Raw genomic sequence first — 16,733 nt, 5'->3', positions numbered from 1 at the left:
GCATGGGCACACTTTAAATAGAAATTATAACACCGCACTCCTCAACGGGCATCATAAATTCCTGTCCAAGTTAATGGGTTCTGGAGTGAGACTGAAACCTTTCCAGAGGTTCAAAGGGAGTGGTCTGAAAGAGAGAGCTTAATTTCTGTCTTCACACACACTGGAGAACAGAGACCCAAATTTCCTCTTCTAGCTGCTGCCTATCTGGCCATTCTCATATAGTACCTAAGAGATAAAAGAGGTTTAAAGAAGCAGCTTGGGAGACTTTGCTTATTTTGTGCTGACTGGCCCATTCTGTATCAATTTAGCAATCGTAATTCAAATGGGTACTTAAATGTGAACCACAAAATAGATAACCCATTACAGGGCATATGTAACAAGTTAAACATGCATCAGGCCATTCATTCTATGCCACTCTAAGGAAAACAACTAACCTTGTTTTCTCTCCTCCTCCAAGTCACTCCCGGTGTATCCATCACTTTCATCTCGTTCACTGTCAGAGGCCCGCGAAGCTTTCAGTGATGACTTTTTATTCTCCTTTTCATGGTCTAAATTATCTTTTTCATCATCTGAGGGTGACTTTGACATTCTTTTCATTTGATCACCAGCCTGTCCTTCTTCATTAACTTTCCCATCTGATTTCTCTTCATCTGCTTCAAAATCTTCATCGTATGCTGAAATATAAGGACAAGCATACCGTGAGATAGAAAATGGACCACAAACTACTTGAATATCTCATTAACCCCAAATAGGTTAAGCCCATTAGTCTTTGTTCTCCTTTGCATTTGACCCTTTTCTGCCTATATATATATATATACACACACGCACGCACACACACACACACACACACACACAAACAATAAAGTTAACATGCTGAGCCATGGATTTAAACTGTACAATGATACAGTAATGTTAAAAACTTTTTCTTGCTACTCCATACACAAGAGAGGCAGGGCAAATTGTGGCATAATCTCCACACTAAGTACACTGGAATTATTTCAGTGGAGGAGAGGATGATTAGGACTTGTAGTTGTTATACATTCCAAATCCTCACAGACTTTGCAAGGTGGGTGGGAACCAACAGAAATCTTATTTTCTGTTCACTATGCACCACCTCTCACGTTGTGGTTTTTAAGTATACAAGCAAAAAATATGAAACACACAAACACATATACTTGGAGACACATACTTCATAAATATATGCCTTTAAGAAAGCCAGGGCTGCCCACAGTAAACCTGCCTAACTATATATTTTCTGGAAAACTTGTTTGCTACCTTGCAGTGTGTCAAATGGCCTGAAATCAACCCCACAAAATCAAACACATTCTATTATTTCTCTTTGTGGGTCTCATTCAGACATACTCACATTGAAGCAAATAATTACACTGGCAAAGACTCCTAAAATATGTTTTTGGGAAATGTGTGTTTGTGAAGAATACATATAATCCCATCCCAAAATATCTGATAGGTGCTCAGATGTAAACAGAGACATCATGGACGCAGTAGAACCCTCACTTGCTTATCGCAAAAGACTCCATCCCTGATCTGACCAAACCATGTAACACCCACCCATCTCTTCACTGGTGTAGGGATCGTGCTAGGATAATTGCAAGGAGTGATGATGTTAAACAAATGAAGTAGCAATCAGAGGTCAGCTGAGTTGGAAGTCTGGGCTGGCAAGAAGAATTCTTAACGTGATTGGGGGCTTTTTTTTTTTTACAAGGAAAATGCTGCATACTGTTAAGTATGACTACATGGCATCACGGAAGGAAAGGGTTGAATCCAAAGGCGAAAATGGCAGCTGAAAAAGTAACTCTGGTTCTCAATGCATTTTGGAGAAAATCTCCATCAATTAATATTGTGTAACTGCTTGGTACAGTTACTGTTGCTGCGGCACACCTAAGACAACATTTTGTGTCTTTTGTATCTTTGATTTGTTTTTATAGCTGTAATTGATTCCCCACCCCCTTTTTGGTGTTGGATCCAAAGGTGTCCTTTTGTGAGTGGAAAGATTCTTCCTATGAGTAGAAGAGCAGCTTCAGAGCCAGTCCTTTTCCCTGCACCCAACCTAAGATACCGCAACCCAGTCTGGCATTCATGCTGTAATAAATGCAAACCATTGTTCTAGTTTGACAAATAATGCACAGGTAATGCAATTTACCTGTAGTGCTCTAGTTCCTACCCATAGCTGAGGGTACTACCCTATGCCAAGGAAGAGGTCCACCTCAGCATTGGAGATCATCATCAGTGAATGGATTAATTGTATGCTGATACACTGAGATGCATGTGGACCTTTCACAAATAAAGTATTTTGGCAGCATCCCTTGTTTCACTACCACCTTGCAGAGAAGCAACAAACTGCTATCACGTAAAAGAAGCTGTCATGTTAACCAGATATATTCCCTGGGGACCACATTTTTTCACCTCTTTCCTTTCCCTATCAACTTTCCTCCATGTTCAAATGACAGAATGCCAGGAAGAACAAGAAATATAGGGGGGAGCATCTCATGCGGAACCAATTAGGCAAATAAACAATAACCTGTAGAGTGGGGCTTAAGGAGTAAGTAAATTTAATTGCATCGATTGAGGGTACCAGCTGCATCTGGGACAGCCAGAGTCTCCTCCACAGGTAATTGTCTGAAAGGTATCCACCTCCTGAAGGGGGAAGAGGGGAGATGAAACAAAACTGCACAGCTGGTAACTAATGAGAAACTTGCAATAAACTCGCAAAGGAAGTTTCAAGAGTTGGAAGTAAGAATATATTTATGGCGGGAAAATAGATAGAGCATGCAAAGGATTCACATGTGGAAACAAACAAAAGTCGGTGGTGGGGCCTCAATTCCTGTACAGAGGGGCAACTTTGCTAACAGTTTGCTAGGACCTGCCAGGACAGCCCAGCTCTGCTCAAATGCATGATTTTAGTCCTATTAGCAGAAGCAGAGGACTCTTCCCGACTCCTGCTAATAGGACTAAATGCATGCATTTGAGGTGAATCCGTTAACTGAACTCTAAATCTGAAAATAATGAATTAATTCCAAATTTTTCATTTAGAGATGATAAATGTGTGTGTATGTGTGCAGAACTGAAGTCATCCCTTACTACTTGCTGCATTCTCCTTGGAGCAGAAACCGTCCGCCATTTTTGCTCACAAAGAGGTCAAAACACAATGTACCTAGTTACATCTGCTTCATGGCAAGGGGAGAAAACCTGTGGCCATCCAAATGTTGTCACACTATAGCTCCCATCATCCTCAACCACTGGCCATGCTAGCTGGGGCTCATGGGAGTTGCAGTTCAACAGCTTCTGGAGAACCAACATTTCTCACCCACGCTTTACATATTACAAGCTTTGCCATGTCATGTGTACAGTGGTACCTCGGTTTTCGAACGTAATCCATTCCGGAAGACCGTTCAATTTCTGAAACATATGAAAGCCAAGGTGCAAAGGGCGGTCTGCCAATTTAATTGACTAAATTGAGAAACATTCAGTGGAAGCCATTCAGCTTCCAAGGCGCGTTCAAAAACGGAAGCATTTAGTTCCAGGTTTTTGGCGTTCGAAAACTGAAACGTTCAACTTCTGAGACATTTGAAAACCGAGATACCACTGTACCAGGAAATGTCATTATGCCTCTTTAGCAGTTTTTTAGGCATCGTTTCAAAGTGTATTTGGAGTTTATTTACTTACTTTGGCTTTGTTGATTTTTGTGCTATATAAAGAATGAAGGATACATTGGTGATATTCTTAATTATTTTTAAGCAGCATTGTAAGCCACTATGTTTGAAAAAGTTAGAACAGGCTTCCTCAACCTCAGCCCTCCAGATGTTTTGAAACTGCAATTCCCATCATCCCTGACCACTGCTCCTGCTAGCTAGGGATCATGGGAGTTGTAGGCCAAAAACATCTGGAGGGCCGAGGCTGAGGAAGCCTGACTTAGAACTATCTTAAATAAACAAACAGCTCTGCAAAATGGTTATAACTAAACAAAAAGGGGTTAAATGGTCACTAATGGCACTGTATCGATAATAGTAACTCCTGTGTCTGGTTATGCATCCTATCATGTGTCGACGTCTCTGTGGGTGTGATTATGAGTGTTTGTGCAATTATGTTTATGAACACAGGATAACTAGGGGGCAATTTTCATAGGAACTTAAGGAGCTATTTTATATGGGGTTAGACCATTGGTCCTTCTAGCCCTGTAGTCCTCAACCTTTCCAGACCCAGGGCACACCTTCAACACAATTATTAACTGGAGGGCACTTCTTAATTCCTCCCCCCCCCCATATATTTGTATTGTGGTAGCACTGCTGTTGTGACCCACAATAGACCATGGGGTTCAGGTGGTGCTGTGGTCTAAACCAGTGAGCCTTTAGGGCTTGCCAGTTGTAAGGTCGGCAGTTCAAATTTGTGTGATGGGGTGAGTTCCCATCGCCTTGTCCCAGCTCCTGCCAACCTAGCAGTTCGAAAGCATACCAGCATGAGTAGATTCGACTGGAATTAACCGTCCAGAGGGTCCTTTACATTTTAGAATGTTGTATTATTTTATTGTTGTTAGCCGCCCTGAGGCCGGCTTCGGCTGGGGAGGATGGGATATAAATAAAAATTTCTAATTATTATTATTATTACCTTTTACCTTACCATAAATCAGTGACCCAGTATTGAGTCCTGGCACACCAGTTGAAAACCAATGATCTAGCCCATGTTTGCTTAATTATAATTGGCAGGTGCTCTCCAGGGTCTCAGGCAGAGAGCAGTCTCCTCTGTCATCTACCACCTGAGATTCCTTAACTGAAGATGCCAGAGACTGGCGCTAGAACTTTCTGCCCGCAGGGCATATTCTGTGCAACAATTTCTCCCCATTCATACTGTACCATCAATTGCTGCAATTCTTGGGCTCTTTTCATAATCACCAAGGGCTCTTTCTATCGCTCTTTTTCTTGCCTCCACTTGCATTTCTTGAGCATCTCCCACAAATTCTTTCTGTTGTTTGGGAGCTGGAGTAAACCTTAAATATTTGCTTTCCTCTCCACTGCTGCTACTCCCTGGTAGCTTATTGCTATATTCTTCCTTCGCAGAATCTTCTTTCTTTTCTTCATCAGCAACAGCGATCTTTTTCTTGGGAGGTGAAGGCTTTTTGTCCAGACCCATTGCGATAATACACCTGGCAAAGGCAGAGTGGGAGATTATGAAAGCAGACCATGGATAATGGAAAGGACACAAACCATGGGCTCTCCTGTGGCTTAAGAGCCTTGAAGAAACAAGGCTGCATCTTAGGTTCCTGTGCTTATATTAAAAAATGAGAAGAAGTGGGTTATATCCAATATTAATCAAGCTCAAAGGAGACACATCTACTGAAATTAATAGACATGCCCGACTTAGGCCCATTAATTTCAGTGGGTCTACTCTGAGTAGGACTATCTGTGGATTCATAAGGAATGGTTGCAAAATGGCAATGCCATCAAACTTGGCTTGTTATGGATGGGGGAAAAATAGCATGGTTAACAGGTTGCCTAGAAGCACATTTTTTCCAGCAATGACCATTGCAAATTGTATTGGAGAAATACGAGGCAGGCATATTGATCTGGGAAAAGAAGAAGAGCCTCTTTTAAGAGGAGTAGCCACAATTCTGTTGGCAGAGGATGAGAAAGGATGTAAACGCATGTTTTTCATCCCACAGCGAATCATACTTTGTAAAGATTTCTATAAAAAGGAGAATTATTTGTCTGGTTTGTTCCACGGTGCACCACTTACCGTATATATTCGAGTATAAGCCGACTTTTTCAGCACATTTTTAAGCTGAAAAAGCCCCCCTCAGCTTATACTCAAGTGAAGGTCCTTTCAGGCTGCTCCTTCCTCCTCCACCACCTTTGCTGCTGTCAGTGGCGGCGGCGGCGGAAGAACGAGTAGCCCGAAAGCAGCCCTTTCGGGCTGCTTGTTCTTCCTCTGCCGCTGCCGCCACCAGCCTCTGGTGTGGTGAACCGGCTTATACTCGAGTCAATAAGTTTTCCCAGTTTTTTGTGGTAAAATTAGCTGCCTTGGCTTATACTCGAGTATATACGGTAGGTTCGAAATTATGTTTTCAAAGACTTGTAGAGAGTCAGTATTCCTATAAACTATTATTGTTTTGGTGTGATTTGTTCTTCTGCATTATGCTTTCCATATATTTTTTTTCCTTTGCTCTATCAGGAGTTCCTGCGGGGACTTAGCAATCACAAGACAAGAAGACAAACCCTATTATGGCTTATGACTTAGGAACACATCATTGGGGAGGGAGGAGGAAATGGACATTTAGCACAATGCAATTTAGCACAATTCATAAATGATCTGGAATCTGAGGTAAGCAGTGAAGTCATCAAGGTTGTAGAAGATATTGTAGACGATAGAAACCTAAGCAGACTGCTAAAAGCTCTAAAACGGTATTTTCAAACTGGGTGCATGGGCAACAAAATAGCAAATGAGGTTCATAGCCATAATAATTAAAATGGTTAGAAGTGCAATCCTATGCATATCTACTAGAAGAAAGCCCCACTGAATTCAATGGGGCTTATTCCCAGGTATGTGTCTATACTAGGATTGCATACTTAAGACTTACATGTTGATATGTCAGAAGTAAACATTCTTCCCTTATAAAAGATACTGTTTGAAGCATTTTGCTATTTTCCCAAGTTTTTTGGAGCATATTGGCACAGAAACACACGCATGTAGCTAGTTTGGACATTTACTGAAAAATACAACCACCTCTAATTTGCATGCTTTCCACTCCTCCAAACAGCCTTATCACACCAGTGATAGCATAACATTTACATACATTATGCAAATCTTACTCTGAGGAGGGGGAAAGTGTTTCTGGATAGTGGAAGATGCTTATCTGAAAAGTAATTTGGCTCTATGGGGGTTCCCATTTCTTTCTTTTTCTTCTGCTTTTCGTTGTTATTTATAAAATATCCTATAACAGGGAAAGATGAGACTAGAAAATTTGCATGCATTCTCTTGCCTGGTACTACTTTGCAAATCAAAAGAAATGTTGTAGAAAGGAATGCTTCCAAGGAGAAATTGCTGCGTTGCCACTGATTTCAGCGAAAGACAAAAATGAGGGTCCTGGTGTGCCCATATTAATTTAATTGCAACATCAGAATAAACCAGGAAGTACATTGGAGACTCCATCTTTTAAAAGATGGCTGTGATCTATAATGTAATTTTTGAGCATTATTTTTATCTTAACCGTCTTAGCATTGTTATTTCCTAAACAGACCTTGAATATTTAGGAAAAGATACAGCAATACCTGCAAGCACTTAGTGACTACATTACTGGGACGCAGAGTTGAACAGGATTAGAAGACTATCTTGTTCGGTCTCCTGATACAAAGCAGGACTGTTACCTTGAAAGCGCCCCTCAAATCAACCCCTACCAAGCAAAGCCACAAAATGAGAGGAAAGCCATGCAAAAGTGGTGTCAGCCAGTGAAACAGTTTCAAACAAATCAAGCAATCAAATGAAGCCATGCAGTGCCTTCATACTCGAGTCAATGGTTTATTGGTGTCTTGTTCTTAAGGTTTTTCGTTTTGTTTTGTTTTTTGAATTCCCAGAATTTGAAAGCGCATCCTTGTTTAAAAGGTTTATTCTCTACTCTCCTTCAACTCATATGTGCATATGAACCTCCTATGCCTCCTCAGTCTCTGTTATGCATTTGATGCTGCACGCTGCCACATACTCGAGTTCAAGAAACAATAGGATAGCTGGTCTCTTTTTTATGGCTCTAGTTGACTATCCAGGGCTGCCTGTTTCAGCAAAACCAACCGAGAGTGGCATAACCCATAAAATAAATACTAACCAGCATATTGTGGCAGAAGCTTCCTTGGGTCAGCGCCAGCTTTCTCAGATGCACCATGCCACCACGTACATTGGATGATGTGCGCTCAGGATCATGAAAGCTTCTGCCACAGTTTAACTGCAAGTATTAAAATGGTGCTAATGGTGGGTTTTTTGGCTACATGAGGCTTCTCTTTTGGAGCTTGGAATCAGCAGGAAGCCAGTTCCTGAACCTATACCTGAACAGGTGCAGGGCCCTAAAAGGAGAGCCTGGCAGCAAATTCAAGAGCCGAGTTTCCTTCATGCCCATTTTATCTGCTACAGTCTCCAGGTCCCAACAGACAACCAACCCATTGTCCATACCTGTAGCAAGGAGCTGATCGTTCCACGTTGACAAGACCAAAGTATCCATGTTTGCCTCCCAGCCGAGTCCCCTTCCGATGTTTATATTCACAGCAGGTACTTAAGCGGTCCACTTGCATTCCATTGAGGTAAAAAGTGAGACTGAAGGGGAAGCCGTAATGCCGCTTGGAGATAAACTGAAAAGTTTCTGCAATTGAAAACAGCAGCAACAATACAAGACTGTTTTGAGCCTTTTCCACAGCATTTAAGGTGAGTTAAGAGCCGATTCAAGTGTACAGGGAAAGCATGTGGTACCTTATCGCTGGGAGGAGGTGGCACATATGAAAGATTTCCTGCATCAAGGGGAGTGTGTGTGTGTGTGTGTGTGTGTGTGTGTGTGTAAAGGTGTGCCTGAGAGAAAGCTGGTCTCATACCTTCTCAGGTGAGCTTTTTGGCATTGGAGTGTATTTTCTGCAATCAACCCTAACCTTGTAGATAGAAATGGCACTGTCCAAGAATGCCTCATCTGGCTTTTTCTGCTTGCTTCAGTTGGGTTTAAAACGTGACAAGTAAGAAGCCCAATCATCTACTGTATTGAGCAAGACGTTCTGCCACAAAAGGCCTGCAGAGCAAATAGCAGTTCAGAGAAGTGAAACCTGTGACCCTCCAGAGGCTGCTGGACTCCCTGGCAACCTATTGTCAGCCACTGGTTCACCATTACTATGAGACAGCCTTTCTCAACCTTGGGTCCCCAGAAGTTGTTGGACTACCATCATCCCTAGCTAGCAAGACTAGTGGTCAGGAATCATGGGAATAGTAGTCCAAAAACAGCTAGATACCCAGGCTTGAGAAATACTGCTGTAAGAATTATTATAAAACATTTGTGAGAGTAAGCCTATAGAGCCTGGGGCTCAGGTACCTGTTGAGGCTGTGTTTGCTGTATACTGAATTATCACTCTGATCTGAAACGCTCCCTGGGTGAGACCACCTGATGATGTAAAGTGGGTGGTGACTGGTGAGAGATTCTTAGTTTATGGCACCATGATTTGGAAACCTCTCCTTGAGGAGATTCACCTGGGCTTATGTTGTTATCGTTTTGATGCCAAGGAAATACTTTTGCTTTCTTCCCCCACTATGTAAAAGATGTTTATTTTCTGTCCTGATTCTCATTATAATGTTTCATCTCTTGTTCATTTTGTTATTTTAGCGATGGATTGTGATGCGCATGAATTTTATTATACATCATCCTGGGAGCACTGCGTACTAAAAGCGGCAGGAGAGAAATTTAACAAAAGAAATAACTAAGTTTAGGAAGAGGAAGCCAAAGCTCTAATCAAACTATAAACGTAAGGCATCTAATGTTGCCCAGTGGAGAGAATCTTGGATTCACCAGAGGCAACTATCTTCTTGTCAGATAAATTAATACTAAACAAGTAACTTGCCTCAATTGTGTGAGAATGAAAGAAGTTGCAACTCCAAAAAAACTAGAAAGAACTTGCTTGCAACACTGCCATGGGTTGGAGCCAAAACAAAATGTTGCAGTGCAACATTCTGCTGTTCAGGATTCCAGCCTCTCCATTCCATTCCTGTTACCCATTTTCCATCCTCCCGATCACCCACTGCCAGAAGCACTCTATAGCTATGTCCACATGCTCAGTCTTCATGAAGCTGTTTTTGAGGGATTCCCTCTTACCCTTTAGGGTTTTTTGTTTTCCTTTAAAAAAATGCCTTCAGTCATGCATGCTCTCCTTAGGTCACAGGCCTCACTGGTCCTGCTTCACACCTGTGGTGTGTTTTTTTTCTGGCTCTTTTTTGTCTTGATGGAAGCTACAGAATGTGTGCAGATACTAGCCTACGGTACTAGTATTTAAGCAGAAGTGGGATGGCCATTTGTCATTGATGCTTTAGCTGAGATCCCTGCTTTGCAAGGGGTTGGACCAGATGACCCCCAGGGCCCTTCCAACTCTACAATTCTATGGTTCTATATACAAAGGTAGCATTCACACTCATTGCTCCACGTGACTTTATCTCTGGCCCCACCCACCACTTATATTTGACCTTCCGAAGGTTGCCCAGAAGGGAATTCATTCATTCATTCCTTTTATTTGTATCTCGCCCACCCCCAGAGCTCAAGGTGGCCTATGTAGTTCTCCTCTTCCCTATTTTATCTTCACAACAACCCTGCAAGGTAAGAGAGAGGCAAGAGAGGCAGTGAGTGACCCAAGGTCACCCAGCAAGCTCCATGACTGAGTGGGGATTTGAACCTTGGTCTCATAGGTCCTAGTCTGACACTCTAACCACTACACCATGCTTGCTCGCATGCTGAAAAGGGTTCACCACCTGTGGTGTGTCCCGTCCAAGACTTCTGGGAATGGGCTATATTTACTTCTACATTCTATTCATTGCCTAGCACTACTGCAAATTAAATAATGTAAATTATATTTACTTAATTTATTATTTAATTCAAATAAATAAGTAAAATAGAGACTACATCCTTCCACAGCAATCGCCCTCTATCGTGCCATGAGATTAATTCTACCCAGCGTGCAAGCCTTCCCTCAGATCAACATCGTCACCATTGATTCACGTTCAGAATCAAAGCTCAAGCATGTATTCATTTCCCTCCTGGAGTCATAAACAGCTCACCCTGATATATTATAGCTTCTTGTAAGCAGATAATTTGGTATTCATTTTACCCCTGCAAGCATTTTATTAACCATACATCTCCATCCAAAAATTAATCTAACCCGCTGTATTTTGCTAAATCACCGCTGTACATCCCCTTCTTCCATAATTTGCAAAAGTAATTGCAGCCTCGTTTTCAATCATGAAACAGTAAATCTAGACTTAGTTTGAGGCAGCTGGTATATACGTCCCTGGACACGCATAACGACACACAGCTTCGTGGAAATAATTTCGCTTCCACTTCCACAGTTTATCCACATAAAATAAAGAGTTTTCCAGAACTGAAATGAACTCTTGGGCTTTCTCATGCTTACCTCCCTCCAGTACTTTGGCTCTGAACACACACAGGTTTTCACCTCCACAGTGCTGTTGATATATTTTGATTTCCTCTCGGTTGTCTAAAAGGTCATAGGACAGGTGCACTGTTTTCCCCAAATAGATCATGGTAACATACGCATTGCTCTGTATTTGAGGCCTGTAGAACTTCACTGTCTCCTACATCAAAGAGCACAAAAGTCCACTGAGATACCTGCAGTTTTCCATGGCTGATATTTGCCCTGCTAAGATCCATTTTCTGCTGTCAGTGTTCAGCAATCGCACTCTGAGCATGTGGCAAGGCAATGAGCAACTGGCAACTTGGCATGCCCAATCCCTCTGCTAGAATCCAAAGCAATCACTTACGGCCTTCCCAGTGCCTTGACGCATATTCCATACGCACCACATGGAAAGAGCCTAATGGACTAACCTAAGCTGACGTGGGTGGCGCTGTGGTCTAAACCACAGAGCCTAGGGCTTGCCGATCAGAAGGTCAGCAGTTCGAATCCCCACGGCAGGGTGAGCTCCTGTTGTTCAGTCCCAGCTCCTGCCAACCTGACAGTTCGAAAGCACGTCAAGTGCAAGTAGCTAAATAGGTACCGCTCCAGCAGTAAGGTAAACGGTGTTTCCATGTGCTGCTCTGGTTCGCCAGGAGTGGCTTAGTCATGCTGGCCACATGACCTGGAAGCTGTCTGCGGACAAACGCTGGCTCCCTCGGCCTATAGAGCGAGATGAGCGTGCAACCCCAGAGTCGTCCACGACTGGACCTAACGGTCAGGGGTACCTTTACCTTTAAGCTGTTTGGGGCTGCACAGAGCATCACACGATGGAGAGATGTGGTACTTCAGAGGTAGATAACATCTTATGCAGCAGTAATGGAAAAGGTGAATTCTGTGTCCAGGGCAACTTCTCTACCAGTTCCATCTGGTATGCTAGCTGAGACCCTACCTGCCCGTGCACTGTCTCGCTAGAGTGGTACATGCTCTGGTTATCTCCTGTTTGGACTACTGCAATGCATCCTATGTGGGGCTACCTTTGAAGGTGACATGGGAACTACAACTAATCCAGAATGCAGCAGCTAGATTGGGTACCAGGAGCGGCTGCCAAGGACCATACAACACTGGCTCCCGGTACGTTCCCGAGTGTTGGTGTTCAGCTTTAAAGCTCTAAAACAGCCTCAGCCCTGTATACCTGAAGGAGCATCTCCACCCCCATCGTTCAGCCTGGAAGTCCAGCTCCGAGGGCCTTCTGGCGGTTCCCTCGCTGCAAGAAGTGAAGCTACAGGGAACCAGGCAGAGGGCTTTTTCTCAGCAGTGGTGCCCTCCCAGTGGAACGCCCTCCCATCAGATGTCAAGGAGATAAAGAACTATGCAACTTTTAAAAGACATCTGAAGGCAGCTCTGTATCAGGAAGCTTTTAATATTTGATGTTGGAAGCCGCCCAGTGTGGCTGGGGCAACCCAGCCAGAAGGGTGGGGTAATAATAATAATAACAACAACAACAATAACAATATCTCACTTCCAGCATAAAATAATAGGATCATTATGAAAGAGCTCAGAAATAAAACTGGCAATATCGCAATGGCATTGGAGAAATCTATGGTGAAACCACACTTGGAATACAGTGTACTGCTCTGGTCACCACACAGCAAGAAGAATACTGAAGCGCTGGAAAGAAACTTCATCAGTAGTGCAGTAAAGAACAACTGGAATTCTGAGGAGTCTGAAGCAACCCACCTACGAATAAGATTAGTGTGTGGGGCTTTTTACTTACGCAGGCAAGGGGTAATGTGGCAGAAGTATGCAGAAAGTGGATACAGAAAAGTGTTCCTTCCTCTTTCATAATAATCCAGTGAAGGTAAATGATGTGACCAATGGAATTCACTACCACACTTTAAAGGTAAAGGTAAAGGGACCCCAGACCATAAGGTCCAGTCGTGACCGACTCTGGGGTTGCGGCGCTCATCTCGCTCTATAGGCCATGGGAGCCGGCGTTTGTCCGCAGACAGCTTCCGGGTCATGTGGCCAGCATGACTAACCCACTTCTGTTTACCTTCCCGCTGGAGCGGTACCTATTTATCTACTTGCACTTTGATGTGCTTTCAAACTGCTAGGTTGGCAGGAGCTACCACACTTTAGGTGGCTTTATTAGATGAATTCATAGAGGATAAGTCTATCAGGGGCTACTAGTCACAAAGGCCTTATAGGACTTCTAGGATCAGAGGCAGCGTGCTTGCAGAAGTACAGGAGAGTGCTATTGCCTTCATGCCCTCCTTGTGGGTATCCCATAGGTATCGGACAGGAAAGAGAACACTGGACCAGATGGGACTTTGGCCAATCCAAGAGGTCACTTTAAAAAATAATCAATTTTATTGAAGGTTTTCAACATATAATAGTATAAAAACTATACAAAGATAATACCTAAAAAGTGCAAAATAATAAAAAGGGAAAGAAAAAAGAGGGAAAACAAACTAAGAGAAACAGAAACATACACTATCTATCTATCTGTCTATATGTTCTATCAACCTTCTATCTTAATCTTCCATTCACAAACAGAGATCCATTTTTATCTTTGTGCAATCCAAAGGTGAGGAGCCACTACAGAAAACAGATCGGTTACATTCTGCAAACAGATAGAGTTTCAATTTGCAGGCGTATCAGTCTACATCCTCAAAGGTTTTAGGAGGAAATGTGATATCGAGGAAACATGAAAGCCAAAAATTATGGCAAAATCATATTACCTTCATCATTTGCTCCAAGCCATTGGGTGCGGTTGTTGGGCGAAAACGGCGGCCTCTCGGTGCACCACTTTTCTTCTCACTTCTGGGAGGTGGTGGAATAGGTACCATAAAATTGTTCACAATAGGAAGTCGGTATGGGGATATTCCAGATGAATAATCCAGAGATTTTAGCACCCCTTTCTCTCCCTGAAATATTTAACAGCAGTTAGCACCCATGCCTAATTTAAAATTATGCATTAAGAGCAGTGTTCGATAACCTTTTTTGCTTAGAATTTCTCAGTACTTTAGGTTCAATGGATTTTAAAAAAACAAAAGCATTTTTTTTGCAGGGGGGGGAATACAGACCCACTTGTTCATTTCTGGTCTGCGATACAGATTCTCAATACATTCCCCCCCCCCTTTTACTGTTCCCCTTGGGTTTGGATTTCCCTTTGTCCTCTGCTTTTATGAGTTAATATTTATGGGAGGTTTGCCCATATCATGTACTGTACCTCAGGGTTTGCCACAGTGAACTCCGTGTGAAAGGAAAGCACTGTGAGAAGGGCAAACCTGTGCTTGTAAACATGGAGTGGGCACATGCCAAGGTACACCACATCTCTCCCATTCACAGTTGACGGGGTTTCCTCCAGGGGACAAGGGGCACATGCACCGAGAACATTTGCTGCCTCGTGTGTGAGGTTTGCACTTGCCAGAACATCCCCAGTGGCTGTGGGTGTGCTGGAGAGCGTCCCGTTGGCCATGTATCTGCATTCCAGTCATGGATCTGAATAATCACATGCCAGATCATGGCAGCTTACTAACTGAGGCAATTACAAAGAAAGTACACAATCAATGAAAGTGATTGGCAGTAGATTCAGAAAGTACTTCTCCGCACAACGTGTAAGTGATGAATAGAGTTCACTGCCAAAAGATGTGGTGAGGGCTACTGGCTTAGATGTTTTTAAAAAAGAGGATCAGACACACTTGTGGATCAATAGCTGTTAGCCATGACAGCTACATTAAACCTCCATGTTCAGAGGCAGTGACAGTACCAATGGCCGTGTTTCCGGGAAGAATCTGGCTGTTCACTGTTGGTGATAGAATGATGCTGACTTATATGGACCTTTGGTCTAACCCAGGCCTTTCTAAACTTAGGTCTCCAGCTGTTTTTGGACTACAACTCCCATCATCCTTAGCTAGCAAGGAACCAGTGGTCAGGGATTTTAGTGCAAAAACAGCTGGAGACCCAACTGTCTCAAAGGTCCATGCAGTGGCGTAACGTGGGGGGTGCCAGGGGTGCCGGCCGCACCGGGCGCAACTTCTGGGGGGGCGCGCTCGCTGCCTCCGGAATCGCCCAGAGCCCCATGGCAGCGGCTCTCAGCGCTCGCTGCGGAAGGCGCGCCAGGCAGCCCCTCCTCACCGACGGGCAGCGTTCGCCTGCGGGGCTCGGCCAGCGCGCAGGGCTGGCCGCGTGGAGTTGCCGGGGAGCCGCCGCCGCCTGCCATGCCGCCCTGGCTGCTTCAGCCGCGTCCGACAGCCGGCTCGAGGCTCCTTCCGGCCAGGTCTCCCGATGGGGTGCTGCGGGCGGAGGCTTCGGCACCAAGCGCCACGCCGCCCACCCGCCCCGACGGGGCCCGCCCACCCGTTTGCCCCAGAGTAGAGCCGTCAGTATTAATGACCATGGTTAGGGGTTAGGGGGCGCAAATTACTTGCCTTGCCCCGGGTTAGGGGGCGCAAATTACTTGCCTTGCCCCGGGTGCTGACTACCCACGCTACGCCGCTGGGTCCATGCCCCTCCCAAAGAACAGCAAATGCAGAATGAATGATGCAAAATAACACAAAAAAATGGAATGATAGACATCAGAAAAGAACAATATAATTTTGCTTAAGTTGGTACTAAGAGAAGTTACAAAACCAACTTTTTTGGGGGGGGCAGAATTTGAGTTACCCACTTCCTGGCACATGGAACTGGATAACTGACATCCTAGGACAGGCTTCCTCAATCTCAGCCCTCCAGATGTTTTTGGCCTACAACTCCCATGATCCCTAGCTAGCAGGACCAGTGGTCAGGGATGATGGGAATTGTAGTCTCAAAACATCTGGAGGGCTGAGATTGAAGAAGCCTGTCCTAGCAGATGAGTTTTTTTGTGTTAGAGAAGAACAGGGTAGCAGCTAGATTCTGGGGTACCCGTAGAATCAAAGAAGCACACCTGCTCAGCCAGGTCTGCCTTGATTCTGCTTGCAACCTGTGCTTCAAATTCTCACCCCAAATCCCTAATTATTCGCCTCTATCAGCTCAATTGAAAAGGGGAGAAAGGGAGCTTTAAAACTGCATGTCTAATAATTTCACTTTGATTTCCAAAGAGTAAAAGAAACAGAAATTTCTCCTAGAACATTAGCCAACATAAAAGTTAACATCTTAACCCTCAAAGAACTTGCTGTTGGACTACAGCTCCCATCATCCTTAGCTATCATATCTGGGGCAAATGGGAGCTGGAATCCAATAATCTCTGGAGGGCACTGTGTTAGTTAACCTTGTGCTGGGCCATCAGTTAAGTATGAATACAATGAGTGAGCTTATAATCATTCTTTCTACAGCAGCACTTGTATAAAAGAGCAAAGTCTGACCCCGCTGGCATATTGATGTTCTTTCTCATAGACGAGGTGCTTTGGTCTAGAAGCAGCCTTTGGTGCAGGTTCATCTGTGGCACAGCTGAGAAGTGGCTGCAGTCGGACTGGTTGCTGTATGCTTCCTGGCGCAGTGCTTGGTCGAGGATAGGTAGCCTGGGCAAATTAAATAAATGGGAAAGTGGGAGACGCTTAGGAGCAGCTCACTCTATGTGACCTGGTGCTTTTGTTTCAAAAT

General features: G+C 43.9%; 1 protein-coding gene across 6 annotated transcripts in view; it reads right to left on the bottom strand.

The window, feature by feature from the left end:
* The window catches only part of ERICH3 (glutamate rich 3), a 68,056-nt gene that overhangs the window by 31,298 nt on the left and 20,025 nt on the right, over positions 1–16,733 (bottom strand). For 4 of the 6 annotated variants that reach the window (XM_077928574.1, XM_077928575.1, XM_077928577.1 and 1 more), the window contains 6 exons: positions 16,496–16,651; positions 13,889–14,074; positions 11,148–11,328; positions 8,170–8,356; positions 4,869–5,158; positions 435–674 (listed from right to left, as the gene is read on the bottom strand). In XM_077928574.1, the coding sequence (XP_077784700.1) occupies positions 435–674; positions 4,869–5,158; positions 8,170–8,356; positions 11,148–11,328; positions 13,889–14,074; positions 16,496–16,651 (1,240 nt within the window). Of the gene's footprint in view, positions 1–434; positions 675–4,868; positions 5,159–8,169; positions 8,357–11,147; positions 11,329–13,888; positions 14,075–16,495; positions 16,652–16,733 lie in introns of those variants that run through there. The other 2 variants (XM_077928576.1, XM_077928579.1) reach the window with 2 other exon arrangements.

Source organism: Podarcis muralis, chromosome 5, assembly GCF_964188315.1.
Source record: "Podarcis muralis chromosome 5, rPodMur119.hap1.1, whole genome shotgun sequence".
Taxonomy (NCBI): Eukaryota; Metazoa; Chordata; class Lepidosauria; order Squamata; family Lacertidae; genus Podarcis; species Podarcis muralis.
The sequence above is the reverse complement of the archived record's forward strand: the minus strand, read 5'-3'. Positions and strand labels throughout refer to the sequence as shown.